Genomic DNA, 17,255 nt, shown 5'->3' on the forward strand with positions numbered 1-17,255 from the left:
ACATGGTGACTGTGTCAAAACTCCTTATAGACAGTGACAAAGATTTGAGGTTTAAGCTTTTTTGTTTGTCTCCTGTCGCATTGTGCTGCCCTCACATTCTTATTTTGTTAGATACGTAGTAAATCCGTAAACCACAGTAAAATACTTTTTCAAGAACCAAATACACAGATTTGGCCTTTATATGTGGGTGACATTTGTAAGGTGATATTGCAAAATGGTATTTGCAATTCATTTACTTTTTTCATTTTTTTAGTATGCTTATTGTACTGCAGAGTCAGTGTCTGGAGCCTAGCAAGGAAGAACCAACTCTGGATGGAGCATCAGTCCATCATTGAACACAGCTATGTACATACACACCTACCCAACCACACTCATTTTTACTGGGATCATTTAGATTCACCTTTCAGCCTAACCTGCATATTTTTGGAAAAGCAACACTGGAAAAATGCGTAAACTATGTACACACAGATCAGTATTTGAACCCATCTCTGTATTTCACATCATACAGTGCTATTTTTCAGGATTTGTTATTTAAAAATAGTTTTCTTCATATTTCAAAAATAGATCATTTAGTAGAACATAAAGCAAGTTTTGGTGAAGCATCCCCACTTGTTTCCTTGCATGGAATATCTGATGCCCTTCAAGATTTTGAGACATCCATTAATTTTTTTTCTTAATCAATATAGAATGACATAGTTTGGAAATTAAATGTTTCAACATGTCAAGCAATTTTTTTCCTAAAGTTATATTTCGAGTTCACATGTCAGTAAATGAATAAGAGGCTCAGATTCTTACTTTTCATTTCTGCTATCTAATATTCAGAAAGCACGAATCATCTAGGATCAAGACTGAAGAAGAATTTTCCAGTAAAAGATGCCTTGAATGGTTTTATGAATATGCAGGTAGGCATATAGTACAATGTGTAGAAATGTTTTGGTATATATGCTGTGTTGAACAGGGATGAAAAATCGTTTTGAAATACTTTTGTTTTTAATAGTTTTTGTTTTTAATGTGAGTGGTGTGTGCTTTATTCTGCGGATTGTAGTGCTAAATTACTATTGCTGTCATATTGGAAAAATAATTTTTCATCAACAGTTTAATTAAATTTGTATTTCATAGGTAGTGATGATGTTGTAGGCCCTGAGGGCATGGAAAAGTTTTGTGAAGATATTGGAGTGGAACCTGAAAATGTAAGATGTTTTGGTATCTCTTGTTTGTTTTTTGTATGTGAAGCATATTTTTGATTTTCTTCTCTACTAGGTTTGTCATGTGGTAGGTGCGGCAATGCACTATAATCAGCGCATGCTCCCAACCTAGTATATATTCAACTCTGTACAACCCTATAGTATAACTGGATGAGTGGATGGATGCACAATCCTGACATGTACTTATTTTGTTATGTTCACATACAATTGATATTCACAAGAAAAATATCACCAGGTCTATACATCTGGCTACAGGCCACTGTGTACAACAAGAGTTGTATGTTTTATAAGTTGCATTCATTCAAGACAAATATTACAGTGTGACCTAGAATCAAGTCACTTAACAAATGACTGTATTATATCTATGTACCTGTGAAGTCACAGGATTACATTCACTATAAATTGTTGTGTATTAAAAAAAAGTTTGTCATTAGTATCCACACTGTATCTCCTTGTGTTGTGTTGTCTAATTTTTCCCTAACTTCTTAAATCTGTATAACTTTTGCTTCTGTAAATGAGATTGAATTTATTGTCATATGGAAAGTTAAGTTTCACTATCTACTGTACTTTAATGACTTAAACCACAGTACTATAACTACCTCACCTTTTCAAAGCACAAACAGGCAGACATTAAAATACATTAATGTATGTCTCTCTGGTATAGGTTTCTCAGATTAATACAGTATATGATACTTAATCATAGCTGGACATGTAAATTTGCACTACTTTGCACTATTTCTTAATTAGGATTATCATCTCATTGAATTTAAAGTTTAAACTTAAATTGATAAATTACCCTGAATGTGAAGTCACAGGTATATGGTTGTCAATAGTTAGATGGACCAACATTGCTGTTTGCATTTGCAGCAGAAATACAGGTATTTATTATTATACCAAAAGCACTATCATATTTGTTTTTCATAGCTAGTATTATGTATTGACTGAGTTACGTGACATGAAAACAAAATTCCTGTATGTGACTCACACTAGTCATTTGTTCTGTCTCTAACTATAAAAACAGTTGTGAGTCATATTATGTATGTTGTAATGTGATTTAGCTAATTTGCTTATGGGCTCCTTTAGTAGTGAAATAGTTATTGTTAAGCAGTAGTACCAAGTTTACTGTACTAAGTGAAGTTATCCACCAGATGTCATATTATAAGCATGTACAGACTTACCTGTAATTGTTGTGTGCTTTTAATTAGGCATTTTAATGCAATGTGGACTCTGCTTCCTTATTTCCTGTTATAACACTGTGTCATTGGTATGTAGTCTGGTACTGATTTTAATTAATGCCATCTTGGTGACATTCATCCTGAATGTGCATATGTCTTACCCTTAGGCCTGTTTTTCATTCCTCACTAACATAAACCACCTTAGGCTTTGATATCTGTGGTTATGAAAAAAGCCCTTTGTGACAACAGGCAGCCCTGCTGTGAAGACATTCTTCTAGATGGCAGGAGCTCAATCAGTTCTTTTAAGTGGGCACTGCCAGTTCCTGCATTCTTGTTCATTATTGTTAGTATTATTTGTGCTTGCTTCAGAGCATATTCTTATTTTTAGTGAATGATACAGCCCAAAGGATTCTGTAGAGGGGTATAATGTTCCAATGTGTAGGAGATTTCTATGTCACTATATTTTAAACTGACAGTTTTAAGAGATGTTAGATATTGTAGCTTTTTCTGTATTTTCATCATTGAGTGCTTGGTATGCTGTGTGCAGAACATTTCAGTAGAAACTTTATAATGGAAATCAGATTTTTTTTTATGGTACGTACATTCTGTCTGCATTAGAATATAAGACTATGGCTCAAATCATGTAGATGGGAGATACCTTTGCCAGGTTGGTCTTAGCTTTTTTTATTTTGTTGAGCTGCAAAGCTCCCACTAAAATTTACTTGGAAGTTTTTACTTTTGTAAATTTAATAATTTGCTAATATGGTGATCATATAATTTGATGAATGAGTTATTTTTTTATAAAGTAAAGTTAAAATTAACGAGCAATCAGGGTATCCATTAATAAGTTAAAAATATATTTCCTGTCATAATAATTTAATTACTGTAAATGAATACTGGATCTGAAAATAGTTTGTGAGCAAGAAAAATGTGTATTCTTTTGTTTTTATGGAGAACGAAGATAACAGAGTTCTTGACACAATAGGCTGCAATGGGATGAACAATGAGTATATAGAAAAAAATATCAAAACTTCAATTGAAAAAAATCTCTATTCACTCATGTAACACAATCCATACGTCACATATCTAGGTGCTTGCTCTTTATGCATGTAGTTGAATGTTGTTAACAGTGAATGAATTTATGAATAAAAGAAAAAGGAGGAAGGAAGACAAAAGTGAGGCTGGAGTAATTGGACTGACAGGAAGGTCTGAAGAAACATTGCCTAGGTAAAGGAGAACTTTGTCAGCATAAAGGAAAATTCTGTGAGAGGAGCAGTGACAGAATGTTAAGTGTGAACAGGTTAGAGTTGCACATAGTTTTCGCCAATGGATCAAGGGATGGATTGATGAGGAGAGGGGAGAATGAACATACCTATCTGGCCCTTACTAATGGGGAACAGATGGGAGATTGAAAATGTTGTAAGGGCAAAACAGCAAGGTGGAGGAGTATAACATTTTGATCATATTTAGAAATCCATTGTTGAATCTTATTCTCACAGTATGATCAGGGCAAGTCAATTTATGAATAACTTGCTGTAACTGGCAGGTAAAGACCTTAGGTAAAACTTTATCATCTGAATTAATAACATAGAGGTCCAAATATTGAGACTCTGAGAGGAACTGGTGTTTTCTGTTTAGAAAGTAAAGTTTATGAATTAGTACAGAACGTATTCTTCTGTAATAAAATGATTGTTATCAAGCTATTTTCTTGACATAGTCTTTTACTCTGAAATCAGTAATTATAATGATATTTTCATGTACTTTTTGTTTCTTAGAAGGGTCCTAATGCCCTTTAATCACACTTGCAACATCTTTGATAAATTAATGATATGTCATGTTTAAAGACAGATACAGAAAGTGTTTTACACATTTAGATGCTTGCAAGCTGTTCTGTTTTTCTTCTGCATTATAAATCTCATCATTTACTTGTTAAATATTATTCATCAAAGAAAATGACTGTTTTCTGAGGGCAGTACTGTGACGTTTGGAGTAGAGTTACACTTTTCTTCAGGATATCCCAGTTACATTTTATGTTCATATTCCAGAGTATTTACTTTAATATTTTGTTAGCAAAATCAAAAACAAACTTATAATTCTGAAGTGGAAAAGAAGCAAATGCAAATGTGTTCTAGCCAGTTGTAGAATAACAGTGTTTGGTACTATGATGAACTTACAGGAATAGCTTCACTATAGACTTTTGTTTCCTCCTCAATTTCCTGTAACCTTTCATTCATTTTTGGATTACTTTACCATGTTTGTTCATAATTAAGTTCAGTAAACATAAATGTTATGTTGGGTCTCAGGATGAATATATATATATATTGTGGAATGGGACCCGGACACAGACAGATGGACATCGTTGTTTCACCACATACACGTTTATTTACACCTGCTATATACAATATTTACAAATGCACATCCCAGTGCCTCCAGCACCAACTCCCCAAAAGTCTGGGCCTCTCACAGTCTCTTGCCCTTCTTCTGGCCGCCTCCAGTCCTCTCTCCAGCTCCGTCCTCTTCCACCCGACTTCTGCCCTCGAATGCAGGGAGGCGGCCCCTTTTATACCACCTCGGATGGGCTCCAGCTGCTTTCCAGCACTCCTCCTTGGACACGCCCGCGTGTGGCGGAAGTGCCGGCTGCGCACCCGAAAGCCCTCCGGGGTGTCCCCATTCTTCTTCCCCCCAGCACTTCCTGGTGTGGTGGAAGTGCTGGGTTCCAGGGTTCTTCAGGCACCGGGGTGCCGCCTGGCGGTGGCCGCGGGCCCCTAAAGGGTTGGGCTTCCAAGCCCCCTACCCGAGGCCACCAACAAAACCAGGGCGGTCGCCCCCTCGTGGTCGGTAGGAGGCACCAGCCCTCCTCCGGTCCCCTCAGGCGTCCCGGCTGGGCTCCACCCCAGCTGCATGGACTATATATATATATATATTATATATATATATATATATATATATATATATATATATATATATATATATATATATATATATATATATATATAAACACACACACACACAGTGCATCCGTAAAGTATTCACAGCGCATCAATTATTCCAAAATGGATTAAATTCATTTTTTTCCTCAGAATTCTACACACAACACCCCATAATGACAATGTGAAAAAAGTTTACTTGAGATTTTTGCAAATTTATTAAAAATAAAAAAACTGAGAAAGCACATGTATATAAGTATTCACAACCTTTGCCATGAAGCTCAAAATTGAGCTTGACAAAGATTGAACTCTTTGGTGTGAATGCCAGGCGTCACGTTTGGAGGAAACCAGGCACTGCTCATCACCAGGCCAATACCATCTCTACAGTGAAGCATGGTGGTGGCAGCATCATGCTGTGGGGATGTTTTACAGCAGCAGGAACTGGGAGACTAGTCAGGATAAAGGGAAAGATGACTGCAACAATATACAGAGACATCCTGAATGAAAACCTGCTTCAGAGCGCTCTTGACCTCAGACTGGGGCAACGGTTCATCTTTCAGCAGGACAACGGCCCTAAGCACACAGCCAAGATATCAAAGGAGTGGCTTCAGGACAACTCTGTGAATGTCCTTGAGTAGCCCAGACTTGAATCCGATTGAACATCTCTGGAGAGATCTTAAAATGGCTGTGCACCGACGCTTCCCATCCAACCTGATGGAGCTTGAGAGGTGCTGCAAAGAGGAATGGGCGAAACTGGCCAAGGGTAGGTGTGCCAAGCTTGTGGCATCATATTCAAAAAGACTTGAGGCTGTAATTGCTGCCAAAGGTGCATCGACAAAGTATTGAGCAAAGGCTGTGAATACTTATGTACTGTACATGTGCTTTGTTAATTTTTTTATTTTTAGTAAATTTGGAAAAACCTCAAGTAAACTTTTTTCACGTTGTCATTATGGGGTGTTGTGTGTAGAATTTTGAGGAAAAAAATGAATTTAATCCATTTTGGAATAAGGCTGTAACATAACAAAATGTTGAAAAGTGATGTGCTTCTTTCGGATATATATATATATATATATATATATATATGAGAGAGGTTTGATCTTTTTTTTAACTTTAGGTAACAGAACATTTTTTCAGTATTCGATTTAAAATATATAATACTCTTAGTATGCATAAAGCTGTTCTAATAAGTACTTAACAATGCATTTTTTTATACAGGTAGTCATGCTTGTGCTAGCTTGGAAGCTAGATGCACAAAACATGGGATATTTCACTTTACAAGAATGGTTGAAAGGAATGGGGACATTGCAGTAAGTTATTGTTTAATAATATTAATACCACCAATATTTCTGTAACATTTGACTCTAATTGCTTAGAATGTGATCAAATGTTTGTATTTAAACTTTTAGAAAGGAAAAGTAGTTTGTCTGTTTTAAGTCACATGTAGTTGAATTGCAAAAAACACTTTGTCCAGGTTGCTGAAAGTAATGGAAATACAGAATGGATGATGAATCTGGTGGGGAACACACAGGCCTAAGCTACTATATGCCTATTACACTCATGTGTTTTTTGTATTTGTCATAACCTATACAGTGAGATTCATGCTGCCATAGAGTGGAGGATTGTTCTTCAGGCATTAGGATTTAATTATATTTTGTACACTGTCAGGGCTGCTAGGTTGAGATTCAAGTATAATGCAAATGTGTTATAAATGTGTCTTATTCTAAGGCAAAAGATGTTCAAATGTAAAGAAATATTTATGTACTTTAATGCCCACTAATTAGAGCATCATGTTACTTCAGACACATACGCTATTCAGTATTGCTGTATTTTAGTTTTTTGGAAATCACTGGCACAATTAACCCTTTTACAATTTTGAATTATTGTTCTATCATTAGTGAAATAGACATCATTTTGTTTCTTAAACACACCCTTCATAGCATATTTTAGGAATTACATTTTTCTGCCTCACTGCAACAGATTTTTAAACACTTCTCAGTACCTTAAAAGTATAGTGCTGCTGCTAATTCTGTTCCAATTCAATTCAGATTATTGCTGGTTTATCATAGATCATTATCAGTTGGACCAAGCAAGACCTGTTTTCCTTTTATCATTAATGATAATGGAAGATAACTGCCATAATTCTGATTTTACTTTTATGATTATAATAGCTTTAAAGTTAACATTTAATGTTCCTTTTCAGTATTAGCAATGCTCATTTAACTACCTCAGCTCACACTCGGTTTCATGCTTACTCTGTGTAAGCTGCTGACTTGACAAATGTTTCTTAAAATAGGTGTCATTTAAAACTGTCTATTCAGGTCATTTGTATTACATTTTTGTGGCAGCTGTAAAGGGGAAAAGAGAGAAACTCCATTTAGTTTAGTCTACTGCTAATTGAGCAGCTACTCCTTCTTAACGCACTCAACTGGCATTATCCAACACAACTAACCTAACACTAGTGTTCTTGTGGTTTGCTAATAAATGATAATCTGTATTGTTTGTTAACATAGTAGCCTCACAATAAATACTATTCTTTGTTACAGAATTTTTCTTAAATTGCTTTCAGGGCTGTGGGGTTGATACACCTTTAATTCCGACTCGATTTTTATTTTAGCACTGATTCTGACTCTAACTCCTCTGTTTGCAGTTAGATGAATATTTTACTATATTGATTGAAAGTACACAATGTAAAAGGTACAAGGCATTTCATCATTGCCAATGTCTATCATCAGGCTACTTTTTAGCACCCTAACCTGTTAAAAGTTTGGGTTTAAAAGCTGTAGTGAAGACATTGTGGCTAAAGAAATTACATACATTGAGTAGCATTAAATATAAGACAGTGCTTACAAAATTAAAAGATAAAAAAAAATCTAGGGCTTACAATATTAAGCTTCTCTGTATTACATTTTTTCTGTGACCATAAAGAGGGAAAAAATGGGAATAGAGTTGAGTTTAGTCCCATCTGTTATTTATTGATTGCCATTGCTGAGAAGTATTAAATTGAATCAGGTTCTGCACACCTAGTTTGTTGTCCTGCAACTGAATTTTTTTATGCATTTAACATTTTTGAGAAAACATGCTCAATTTTGTCTTTTTGTATAAAGTGTCCTTTATTTTGGATCACATTACTTTTGTCCCCACTGACAATCCTGTTTCTGTGAAGAGCTCTGTTTTCCAGTGTCATTGTTTGAAGTTTGTCATTTTTACTTGCTTATATTTATTTTAAGCAGCGTTGCCTAAGTCTTAAGCTTGCCATGCTTTGCAGATGCAGCACGAGGGGAATAAAAGTAAAATATGAATAAGAAACAATGTTGATCGGTGAACTTTGCCAAAGCGTTTTCACTGGTGAAATTGTTTGAATAATTACCCCTTGAAAACTCTTTGCATGGACAGCTTAGACAAGCCTAAGCTAGACAAACACCCCATGATGTTTTTCAAGGCCAGCATGACATCAAAGAGCCATAGTGTCAATTTTGGAAGGGGATGTTACTACCCAGTCTGCACCACAGGTATACACACATGCCTTAGTATATATCTATGCTTAATGGTGTTGTCTGATTTGCTTTGTGTATGTAATGTGTATGCATTAGTATCCCAGTTACATTTGTTCCTTGCATGCGGTTAAAAGAATAGCATAATTTTATGTTGTGTTTTCACTGCTGGGTTAATCATGTTATACAGTACTTCTCGCTTTGCAGCGTAAATCACATATTTACCGGTGTCAACCCCTGAGTATATAATGCTGTTCCTTTGCATCACAGGCCATGTAAGTGTGTGTTAGGCATAGTGGAATCAACTTGAAAGACACAGAGTAAGATAAAGGACTTGGAAAATTGTGCACATTATCTCTGAACTTAATGTGAAGCAAATTCAGCAGGGTTCACTGATCACTAATAAATCAGAATACCTGCTCTATTTACTTTATCTGAAAATTGGAAGTTATAACTGGAAGTCTGCTGGTTCGAATCATGGCCATCGCTCCAGTGGCGCTGGACAAATAGCTGACCCTATGCTCTGAACCCAAAGCTACCCTCTGTCTCTGGAGAGTAAATTGCCCATTATGGGCTATTTATTCTGGCCCCCTAATTTTCCCCTGTCCCCTGTCTCTCTTGCCCTTTCACCACCTTCAGGTTTGATAAGCCCCAGAATATAAACAACATTATCTCCAACCCTCTCAGTGTACAAACTTATACTGGCTGATCAACTGAATTTCCCTTATGCTTCGAACAAGCCACAATCCTACCAATCCCCAAAAAATGAATTACTAAAGGCCTGTTGCTCTGACATCTGTGGTCAAGAAAACCTTTGAGAGACTGATGTTAGCTCACGTGAAGGACATCACAGCTCCCTTGTTGTACCCCCTGCAGTTTGTTTATTGAGAGAACTAGTCAATGCAGTGAATGATGCAGTCAACATGGGTCTGCACTACATACTGTAACATCTTGACAACCCAGAGACATATGCAAGGGTTCTCTTTGTGCATTTCAGCTCTGCATCCAGTATAATAATCCTGGAACTCATCTACTCAAAACTTACCTAGTTTTCTGTCCCTACCTGTCAATGGATCACCAATTTCCTGACCAATGGGAAACAGCAGGTGAAACTGGGGAAACTCACATCTAGCTGTCGCATCATAAACACAGGCAAACCACCCCAGCTCCTTAAGGATATGTGCTTTCCCAACTGCTCTTCAAGTTGAGCCGCTGTCCCTCTGATGTAGTCAGAACAAAATGAAGCTAAACACTCTCAAAACTATGGAGATGACAGTGGACTTTAGGTGATATCCCACAATATTATCCCTCCTCTCCATGCTTAATACTGCTGTGACAGCTGTGGAAACCATCATGTTTCTGGTATCCATAATTTCCTGGGACTTGAAATGGGAGACTCAATATAGGTTCCATTATAAATATGGCACAACAGCGAATGTACTTCCTATGACAGCTGAGGAAGTTCAGCCTTCCGCACGAGCTGCTGATTCAGTTTCATACAGTAGTCATTGAGTCTGTTCTCAGCTCATCCATAAAAGTGTGGTTTGGATCAGTGACTAAAAATGACAAAAACAGGCTACATCAAATAATCAGGTGTGCCGTAAATATCATTGGTGACAGTCTGCCCACCTTACAGGACCTGTACTATTCTAAAGTCATGAAACAGGCAGGGAAAATCATCACCGACCCCTCACATCCAGGCCACAACCTATTTGAACTTCTGTCATTGGCCAGGTGTTATAGATTTATATATGCCAAAACAAACAGATATAAGAACATTTTCCCCACAGTCCATCAAGCTCATAGATGGTTAATTCATCTTAATCAGGCTGGGCACCCCACCCTCCCAGGATCTTGCAATACTGTTTAGATGTTGTTCATTCTTGTTTTTCAGTGTTTATTTCAGAATTTCTTGCACTGAGTTGCACTCTGCACTTTTTATACATATATATATATTTCCATTCTCTGTCTTGTTTTTTATCTCAGTTGCGTGATTGAGTCAAATTCTTTGTATGCATGCATATTTGGCCAATAAATGTGATTCTAGTTCTGATTCTAATAGCTAATGTGTGGTGAGTATACTGGTGCAGAATGACTGCCGTCCCATCATCGGGGTGGATGCTGCACATTGGGGTGACTAAAGTGGCTCCCCAGTCTCTAGGCAGAGTACTTAGAATGTCTTTAAATCACTATATAAATACAATGTTTTCTTTTTCTTCTTAACTTTTTGATGAACTTTTTTTCTGAGCCTCAGGGCTTTGAGATAAATCCTTTTATGAAAACCATTTTTCCTCAGGTTGCCTGCAGATACCCAAGAATTTCTTCTCAGTCATTGAATAAATGAGACACATGTAGCTTTATACACTGTACATTGAAATGTTGCTTTATATTAAGGATATCAGATTAGCCCAAAAATTGTTAAAATATTCAGTAAAAAAATTTTCATATTCAAGAATAGTCAAAATTGTGTTAACAATTTTTGGGGGTTACATATATGCTTGTACACGTTTTTTATATAGAATATTATTATGGTATGGGTAGAGAGGTGGAAACAGGAAGAACAAAAGCCACCCCATCTAAACAGGATAAAAACATAGTGGTTGGGCAACTATGATATAAGAGCCATCAAAATTCTGTGCATGTGCTCTCTTTAAAATGAAATTTTTTGCACGCCCATCAGTCTTCAGTCTATTAATGATGGTTAGTTGAGTAGTCCTGTTTATGATAACAAATGATAAAATCAGCCTTGAAAAGGAGCTTTAAAAATTGTGTGTTCTCCCTTGCCTGTGTTTTCTCCTGCTTTCTTCTAACATGTCAAAAAAAATGTGCTAGGTTAGCAAATTTAAACTTGTGATTTGAAATGGATGATTTGACTGAAATAGACATACTCTGACAAAACCTTGTTTTTTCTGATCTTGTTTCCATTATGCTGTTGCCTGCATACAGAACACTGCTTAACACCAATGGTTTTTTGCCAGTATTTCACCAAAATTCCATGCCAAAAAATAAAGGGCTATTGTTCTGCCTATGTAATAATAGAGCTATAGTTGAAGAGTAGTGAGTACAACACTCCACATTTTTAAAATAAAGTATTTATATGATTAAATACCTTAGTCTATATCAATGTCAATTAAATTAAATACATAAAAATGCACTTTAGGGGTTTCTTTGCAAAAAACTGAATTCTACAGTACCATTACTAAGACAATTCATGATGCACAATCCTGGAATCAATTTTCTGTTGTTCCCCAGTCAGCTATAAATGTACCAAGTTTAGATGTCCTATCCCATAGCAGAGATGTGAGCAACATAATAGAATGACATTTAATTTGAATGGATTGCACCATGGAGTCTCACAAAAGGTTGTGTGTAACAATGCATAAAAATATGTAAAGATGAGCTAATGCATATATAATATACACACTGATGTATTTCAAATGTTTATTTCTTTCAGTTTTGATGATTATAACTTACAACTAATGAAAGTTCCAAATTCAGTGTCTCGGAAAATTAGAATATTGTGAAAAGGTTCAATATTGAAGACACCTGGTGCTACACTCTAATCAGCTAATTAACTCAAAACACCTGCAAAAGCCTTTAAATGGTCTCTCAGTCTAGTTCTGTAGGCTACACAATCATGGGGAAGACTGCTGACTTGACAGTTGTCCAAAAGACGACCACTGACACCTTGCACAAGGAGGGCAAGACACAAAAGGTCATTGCTAAAGAGGCTGGCTGTTCAAGAACTCTGTGTCCAAGCACATTAATAGAGAGGCGAAGGGAAGGACAAGATGTGGTAGAAAAAAGTGAACAAGCAATAGGGATAACCACACTCTGGAGAGGATTGTGAAACAAAACCCAATAAAAATTGTGGGGGAGATTCACAAAGAGTGGACTCAGCAGCTGGAGTCAGTGCTTCAAGAACCACCATGCACAGACATATGGGCTGGAGACAAAAAAAACTGGACTGCTGCTGAGTGGTCCAAAGTTATGTTCTCTGATGAAAGTAAATTTTGCATTTCATTTGGAAATCAAGGTCCCAGAGTCTGGAGGAAGAGAGGAGAGGCACAGAATTCATGTTGCTTGAGGTCCAGTGCAAAGTTTCCACAGTCAGTGATGGTTTGGGGTGCCATGTCATCTGCTGGTGTTGGTCCATTGTGTTTTCTGAGGTCCAAGGTCAACGCAGCTGTCTACCAGGAAGTTTTAGAGCACTTCATGCTTCCTGCTGCTGATGAACTTTATGGGGATGCAGATTTCATTTTCCAACAGGACCTGGCACCTGCACACAGTGCCAAAGCTACCAGTACCTGGTTTAATGACCATGGTATCCCTGTTCTTGATTGGCCAGCAAACTCACCTGACCTTAACCCCATAGAAAATCTATTGGGTATTGTGAAGAGGAAGATGCAATACGCCAGACCCAACAATTCAGAAGAGCTGAAGGCCACTATCAGAACAACATGGGCTCTCATAACACCTGAGCAGTGCCACAGACTGATCAACACCATGCCACGCCGCATTGCTGCAGTAATCCAGGCCAAAGGAGTGCTGTACATGCTCATACTTTTCATGTTCATACCTTTCAGTTGGCCAACATCTCTAAAAAATCCTTTTTTTGCATTGGTCTTAATTGATATTCTAATTTTCTGAGATACTGAATTAGGGACTTTCATTAGTTGTCAGTTATAATCATCAAAATTAAAAGAAATAAACATTTGAAATACATCAGTCTGTGTGCAATGAATGAATCTAATATACAAGTTTCACTTTTTGAATGGAATTACTGAAATAAATCGACTTTGTCATGATATTATAATTTTATGACCAGCACCTGTATTTCCCTTCTTTTTTATATGGCAGTAACTTATAGTGCAAGTGACCAGACATAGAAAACTAGGTTTAAAACTCAGCTATCCAATGGTACTGAGTCTTTCACTTTATGTGGCATGACGTTAAGTGGGACAAAGCAGATTCACATAAATCCTCTGTTAACAGAAAATAGGTAATGAAACTGCCTAAAGGAGAAGTCAGTTCGAAAGTTCCTTACGGCATAATGGTGAGGACAGCCAAAAAGAAGATGTTATTTTCGAAAGTTTGTTACGGAGCACAGCGCAAAATGAAACATACTTAACGTTTATAAGTACAGTGTAAAGGATGAGCATTGGAAATTTGGGCTTCCTACGTATATTGGAAGCGCAGAAATAGTGAGGAGGGGTTTCCCCTATCTATATATACAGTTTAGGGGGTACACCCGTTTCACCCACTTGGGTGTTGCAATAGGACATGAAACATACCTAATTTTTGTAAGTGCACTACAACGAATGACCATGAGAAATTTCAGCTTCCCACCTGTATGGAAAGTGGGAGAATTAGTGATGAGTCAGTGAGGGCTTTGCCTTTTAGATGTATAGATAGATAAACACCTTTGAAATATGGCAGGACACCTCATGCATAAATGGTTAACTGTCCACACCAATTCCTAAACAAATCAGAATTTGGCCAGATGGAGCTACTTCAGCCCTGCAGGAGTGTTTTGATCACATACGGCTATCAGATCAACTTAGAGAAGTATGCATCATGAGTCATTGGCTTCATTAACAAGTACAGTACAAAGGTGATATGACTGTTTTAAACACCATTAGAACAAATCAGTAACTGTGGGTGACATTGGGGGTACTTGCACTTTTAAAAGCCTGTAATGCTGCCTATAGGTAGGGTCATAAGGTAGCCCACAGGGTAACAAAGGTATACCTATGTTGGAGTATTAAAGTAGCACTCTTATCTGTCATTATGAAGTACTTTAAAAGGCTAGTCTTGTCCCACTTGAAAGATGGACTTCCAGATCACATGACCCTCTTTAGTTTTCGACTTATCACTCAAATCATTTCATGCCACTGTATAATGTAATACTGTGTATGGGTGATAAGACATTAATGTCCCTTGACTTGACTGGTCATGTTTAATTTCTGTATTTTTCACAATGCCATTGGATTAAACTTAATCATCATGAAACTACAAACTTAATTAAGTGGTTTCAGAAATTACATGGGTGCTAGCAGGATATGCTATTTTTTAAAATTATACAGATATTTTACAGAACTGGAAACCTCCTATTTACATGAATTTATTTTGGAAGATGCAAGTTCATTAGCAATGTAAACAATTCAGAAATGTGTTTTCTTTAATTCACCAAAGTTTTGTTACTCATATCTGTTATTAATTCAGAATTTATTTCTATCCATTCTCTATAGGTGTGATACAACTGAAAAATTAAGAAATTCATTGGACTATTTGAGATCAGTACTAAACGAACCCACTAATTTCAAACTTATTTACAGATATGCTTTTGATTTTGCACGGGTAAGTTGAATGCTGAAACAAATGATAATTTTTTAATATTACCTTTTTTTTCTGCAAGATTAAAAGGGCTGTGACAAACAATACTGTTGCCAAAGGAGGGCCAGTTGAGACAGATAAATGGAAGCTATTACTGATAATTTTTCATTTTTCAGAGTTAAACTGAATACCAGACTAGGAATCAACATTTATAACAGTTGATCATTTCCACTCTTTTGTCCGTACTATGTTCTGTGCATAATAGCAACAATTTAAAAATGGTTTGATCATAAAGGAGATAAAATACATTTCTGTGTACAATAGTCTCAGGCACTTTTAAAAGAGTGTCAAAAGTAATGCCTTGAATAGTTTTTATTAATCAATAATCTTTAAGAGTGCAGTAAAGCAAAACAAAAAGACGTAAGTAAAACCAGTTTTTTAGGTTCACTTGCTTCACGTGGTAGGCTGTTCTGAGCTTCTTGGAGACCTTCCCACAGTTCCACTGCAGACTTTGGCTCTCTTACTTGCTTCTGACTCTTTAAGTAATCCCAGATTGGCTTGGTGATGTTGAGATAAGGGCTCTGTGGGGCCATACTATCTGTTGCAAGCTTCACTGTTCCTCTCTTCACTGCAGATAGTTTTTATGATTTTGGTTATCTGTCTGGGATCATTCTCATGCTGCAGAATGAAGTTGGGACTAATCAAACTCTCCCTGATTGCATTGAATAATGAATAAAAATCTGACTGTGCTTCTCTACAGTGAGGGGGCCTTAAATTTTATTCAAATCACAAATTCCATTTGTGAACATGTAGCCCCAAACCTACCAGGAACCTTCATCGTGCTTCACTGTTGCCTGCAGACATTTATCAATGTACAATTCTCCAGTCCTTTGGTGGACAGACTGTGTTCTGGTAGAGCCAAATATTTCAGATTTTCAGTTATCGGTCCAGAGCACCCCATTTTTCTACATCCCTGTCCGTGTGTTTTCGTGCCTAGGTAAGTCATTTGACTTTATTTCAACCTTAAAGTAATTGTTTTTCAGTCAAAACTCTTTCATGAGGACCACTTGTTAGAAGACTTCTCTGTACTGTAGATAGGTGTACCAGAGTCACAGCAGTTTCTGATAGTTCTGAGCTGATAGTGTTTCTGGACATGTTCTGTTTTTGTAGGAAGGTAACCTTGATGTGTTTCTTATTTGCTACACTCAGTTTCCTTGCCTGACCAATGCATTTCCAGCTCCCAACATTGTCTGTTTCCTTGTGCCTCTACACAGTATCTGCTTGGGAAAGACCTAGGATGACATCTTGTGCCTTACTGCTATTCTCACTTTTGCCATGGTTTTAATTTGTAGGTTAAACATCCACATCTACCACAACCTCACCTTTTTAATATGGTAATCCTTTGCCCAGTTTTATTCACTGTATACTGCTATTTTACTTTTAAGTTAATAACTTAGTTTCAACCTATGCGTTATAGTATTGATCATTAGCGCCTGTTTGTTATATTTGCTTAATCAACCACTGGGCTATATTTCAATAACATCTCAGTTTTTTTAACTGTAAAATGATCTATTAATTTATTAGATTCTTATTTCAAGACATTTAAAAATCTTATTTTATTGCTTTACTTTTTGCAAAAGTAATGTTTGGAACAGTAAAATGCAGTTTTTTTCTATAGACACATTAATCCATAAGACATAACATAACCATCCAAGACAAATATTTTTGTGAACTAAAATGCTTAAGACTTTTTTCTTTTGTGTTTCATGATAATTTCATTACATGTTAAAATATTTATAAGACATACCTACAGATCAAGGGCAAGAAGACTGGGAAATAGGACTGCATCGATACTACTTGGGAATACTCGCCATATGTATGAAAATAATAAATATTTACAAATAATAATTTCCTCTAATTCTTTATATGCTGTGATGTTATTACAGCTACCTGCTGAGGTTTTTACATTATAGAATTAAAGATGAACACTAAGGACTGGGAAGTAGATGTGCATCAATTGTTCCATGTATACTATCCCCATGTATTCATACTCCGTATCAGTTTCACTTTATGGCTTTCCTTGAATACAAAATACGATTTGTAAATAAAATTTCAAACACA

At 36.5% G+C, this 17,255-nt stretch overlaps 1 protein-coding gene across 2 annotated transcripts in view; it reads left to right on the forward strand.

Moving 5' to 3' along the window:
* The window catches only part of dcun1d4 (DCN1, defective in cullin neddylation 1, domain containing 4 (S. cerevisiae)), a 72,002-nt gene that overhangs the window by 22,949 nt on the left and 31,798 nt on the right, over positions 1 to 17,255 (forward strand). For both annotated transcript variants that reach the window (XM_039751185.1, XM_039751186.1), the window contains exons 5-8: positions 823 to 902; positions 1,120 to 1,190; positions 6,523 to 6,614; positions 15,050 to 15,158. In XM_039751185.1, the coding sequence (XP_039607119.1) occupies positions 823 to 902; positions 1,120 to 1,190; positions 6,523 to 6,614; positions 15,050 to 15,158 (352 nt within the window). The remainder of the gene's footprint in view (positions 1 to 822; positions 903 to 1,119; positions 1,191 to 6,522; positions 6,615 to 15,049; positions 15,159 to 17,255) is intronic.

The sequence above is a fragment of the Polypterus senegalus genome, chromosome 4, assembly GCF_016835505.1.
Source record: "Polypterus senegalus isolate Bchr_013 chromosome 4, ASM1683550v1, whole genome shotgun sequence".
Taxonomy (NCBI): Eukaryota; Metazoa; Chordata; class Cladistia; order Polypteriformes; family Polypteridae; genus Polypterus; species Polypterus senegalus.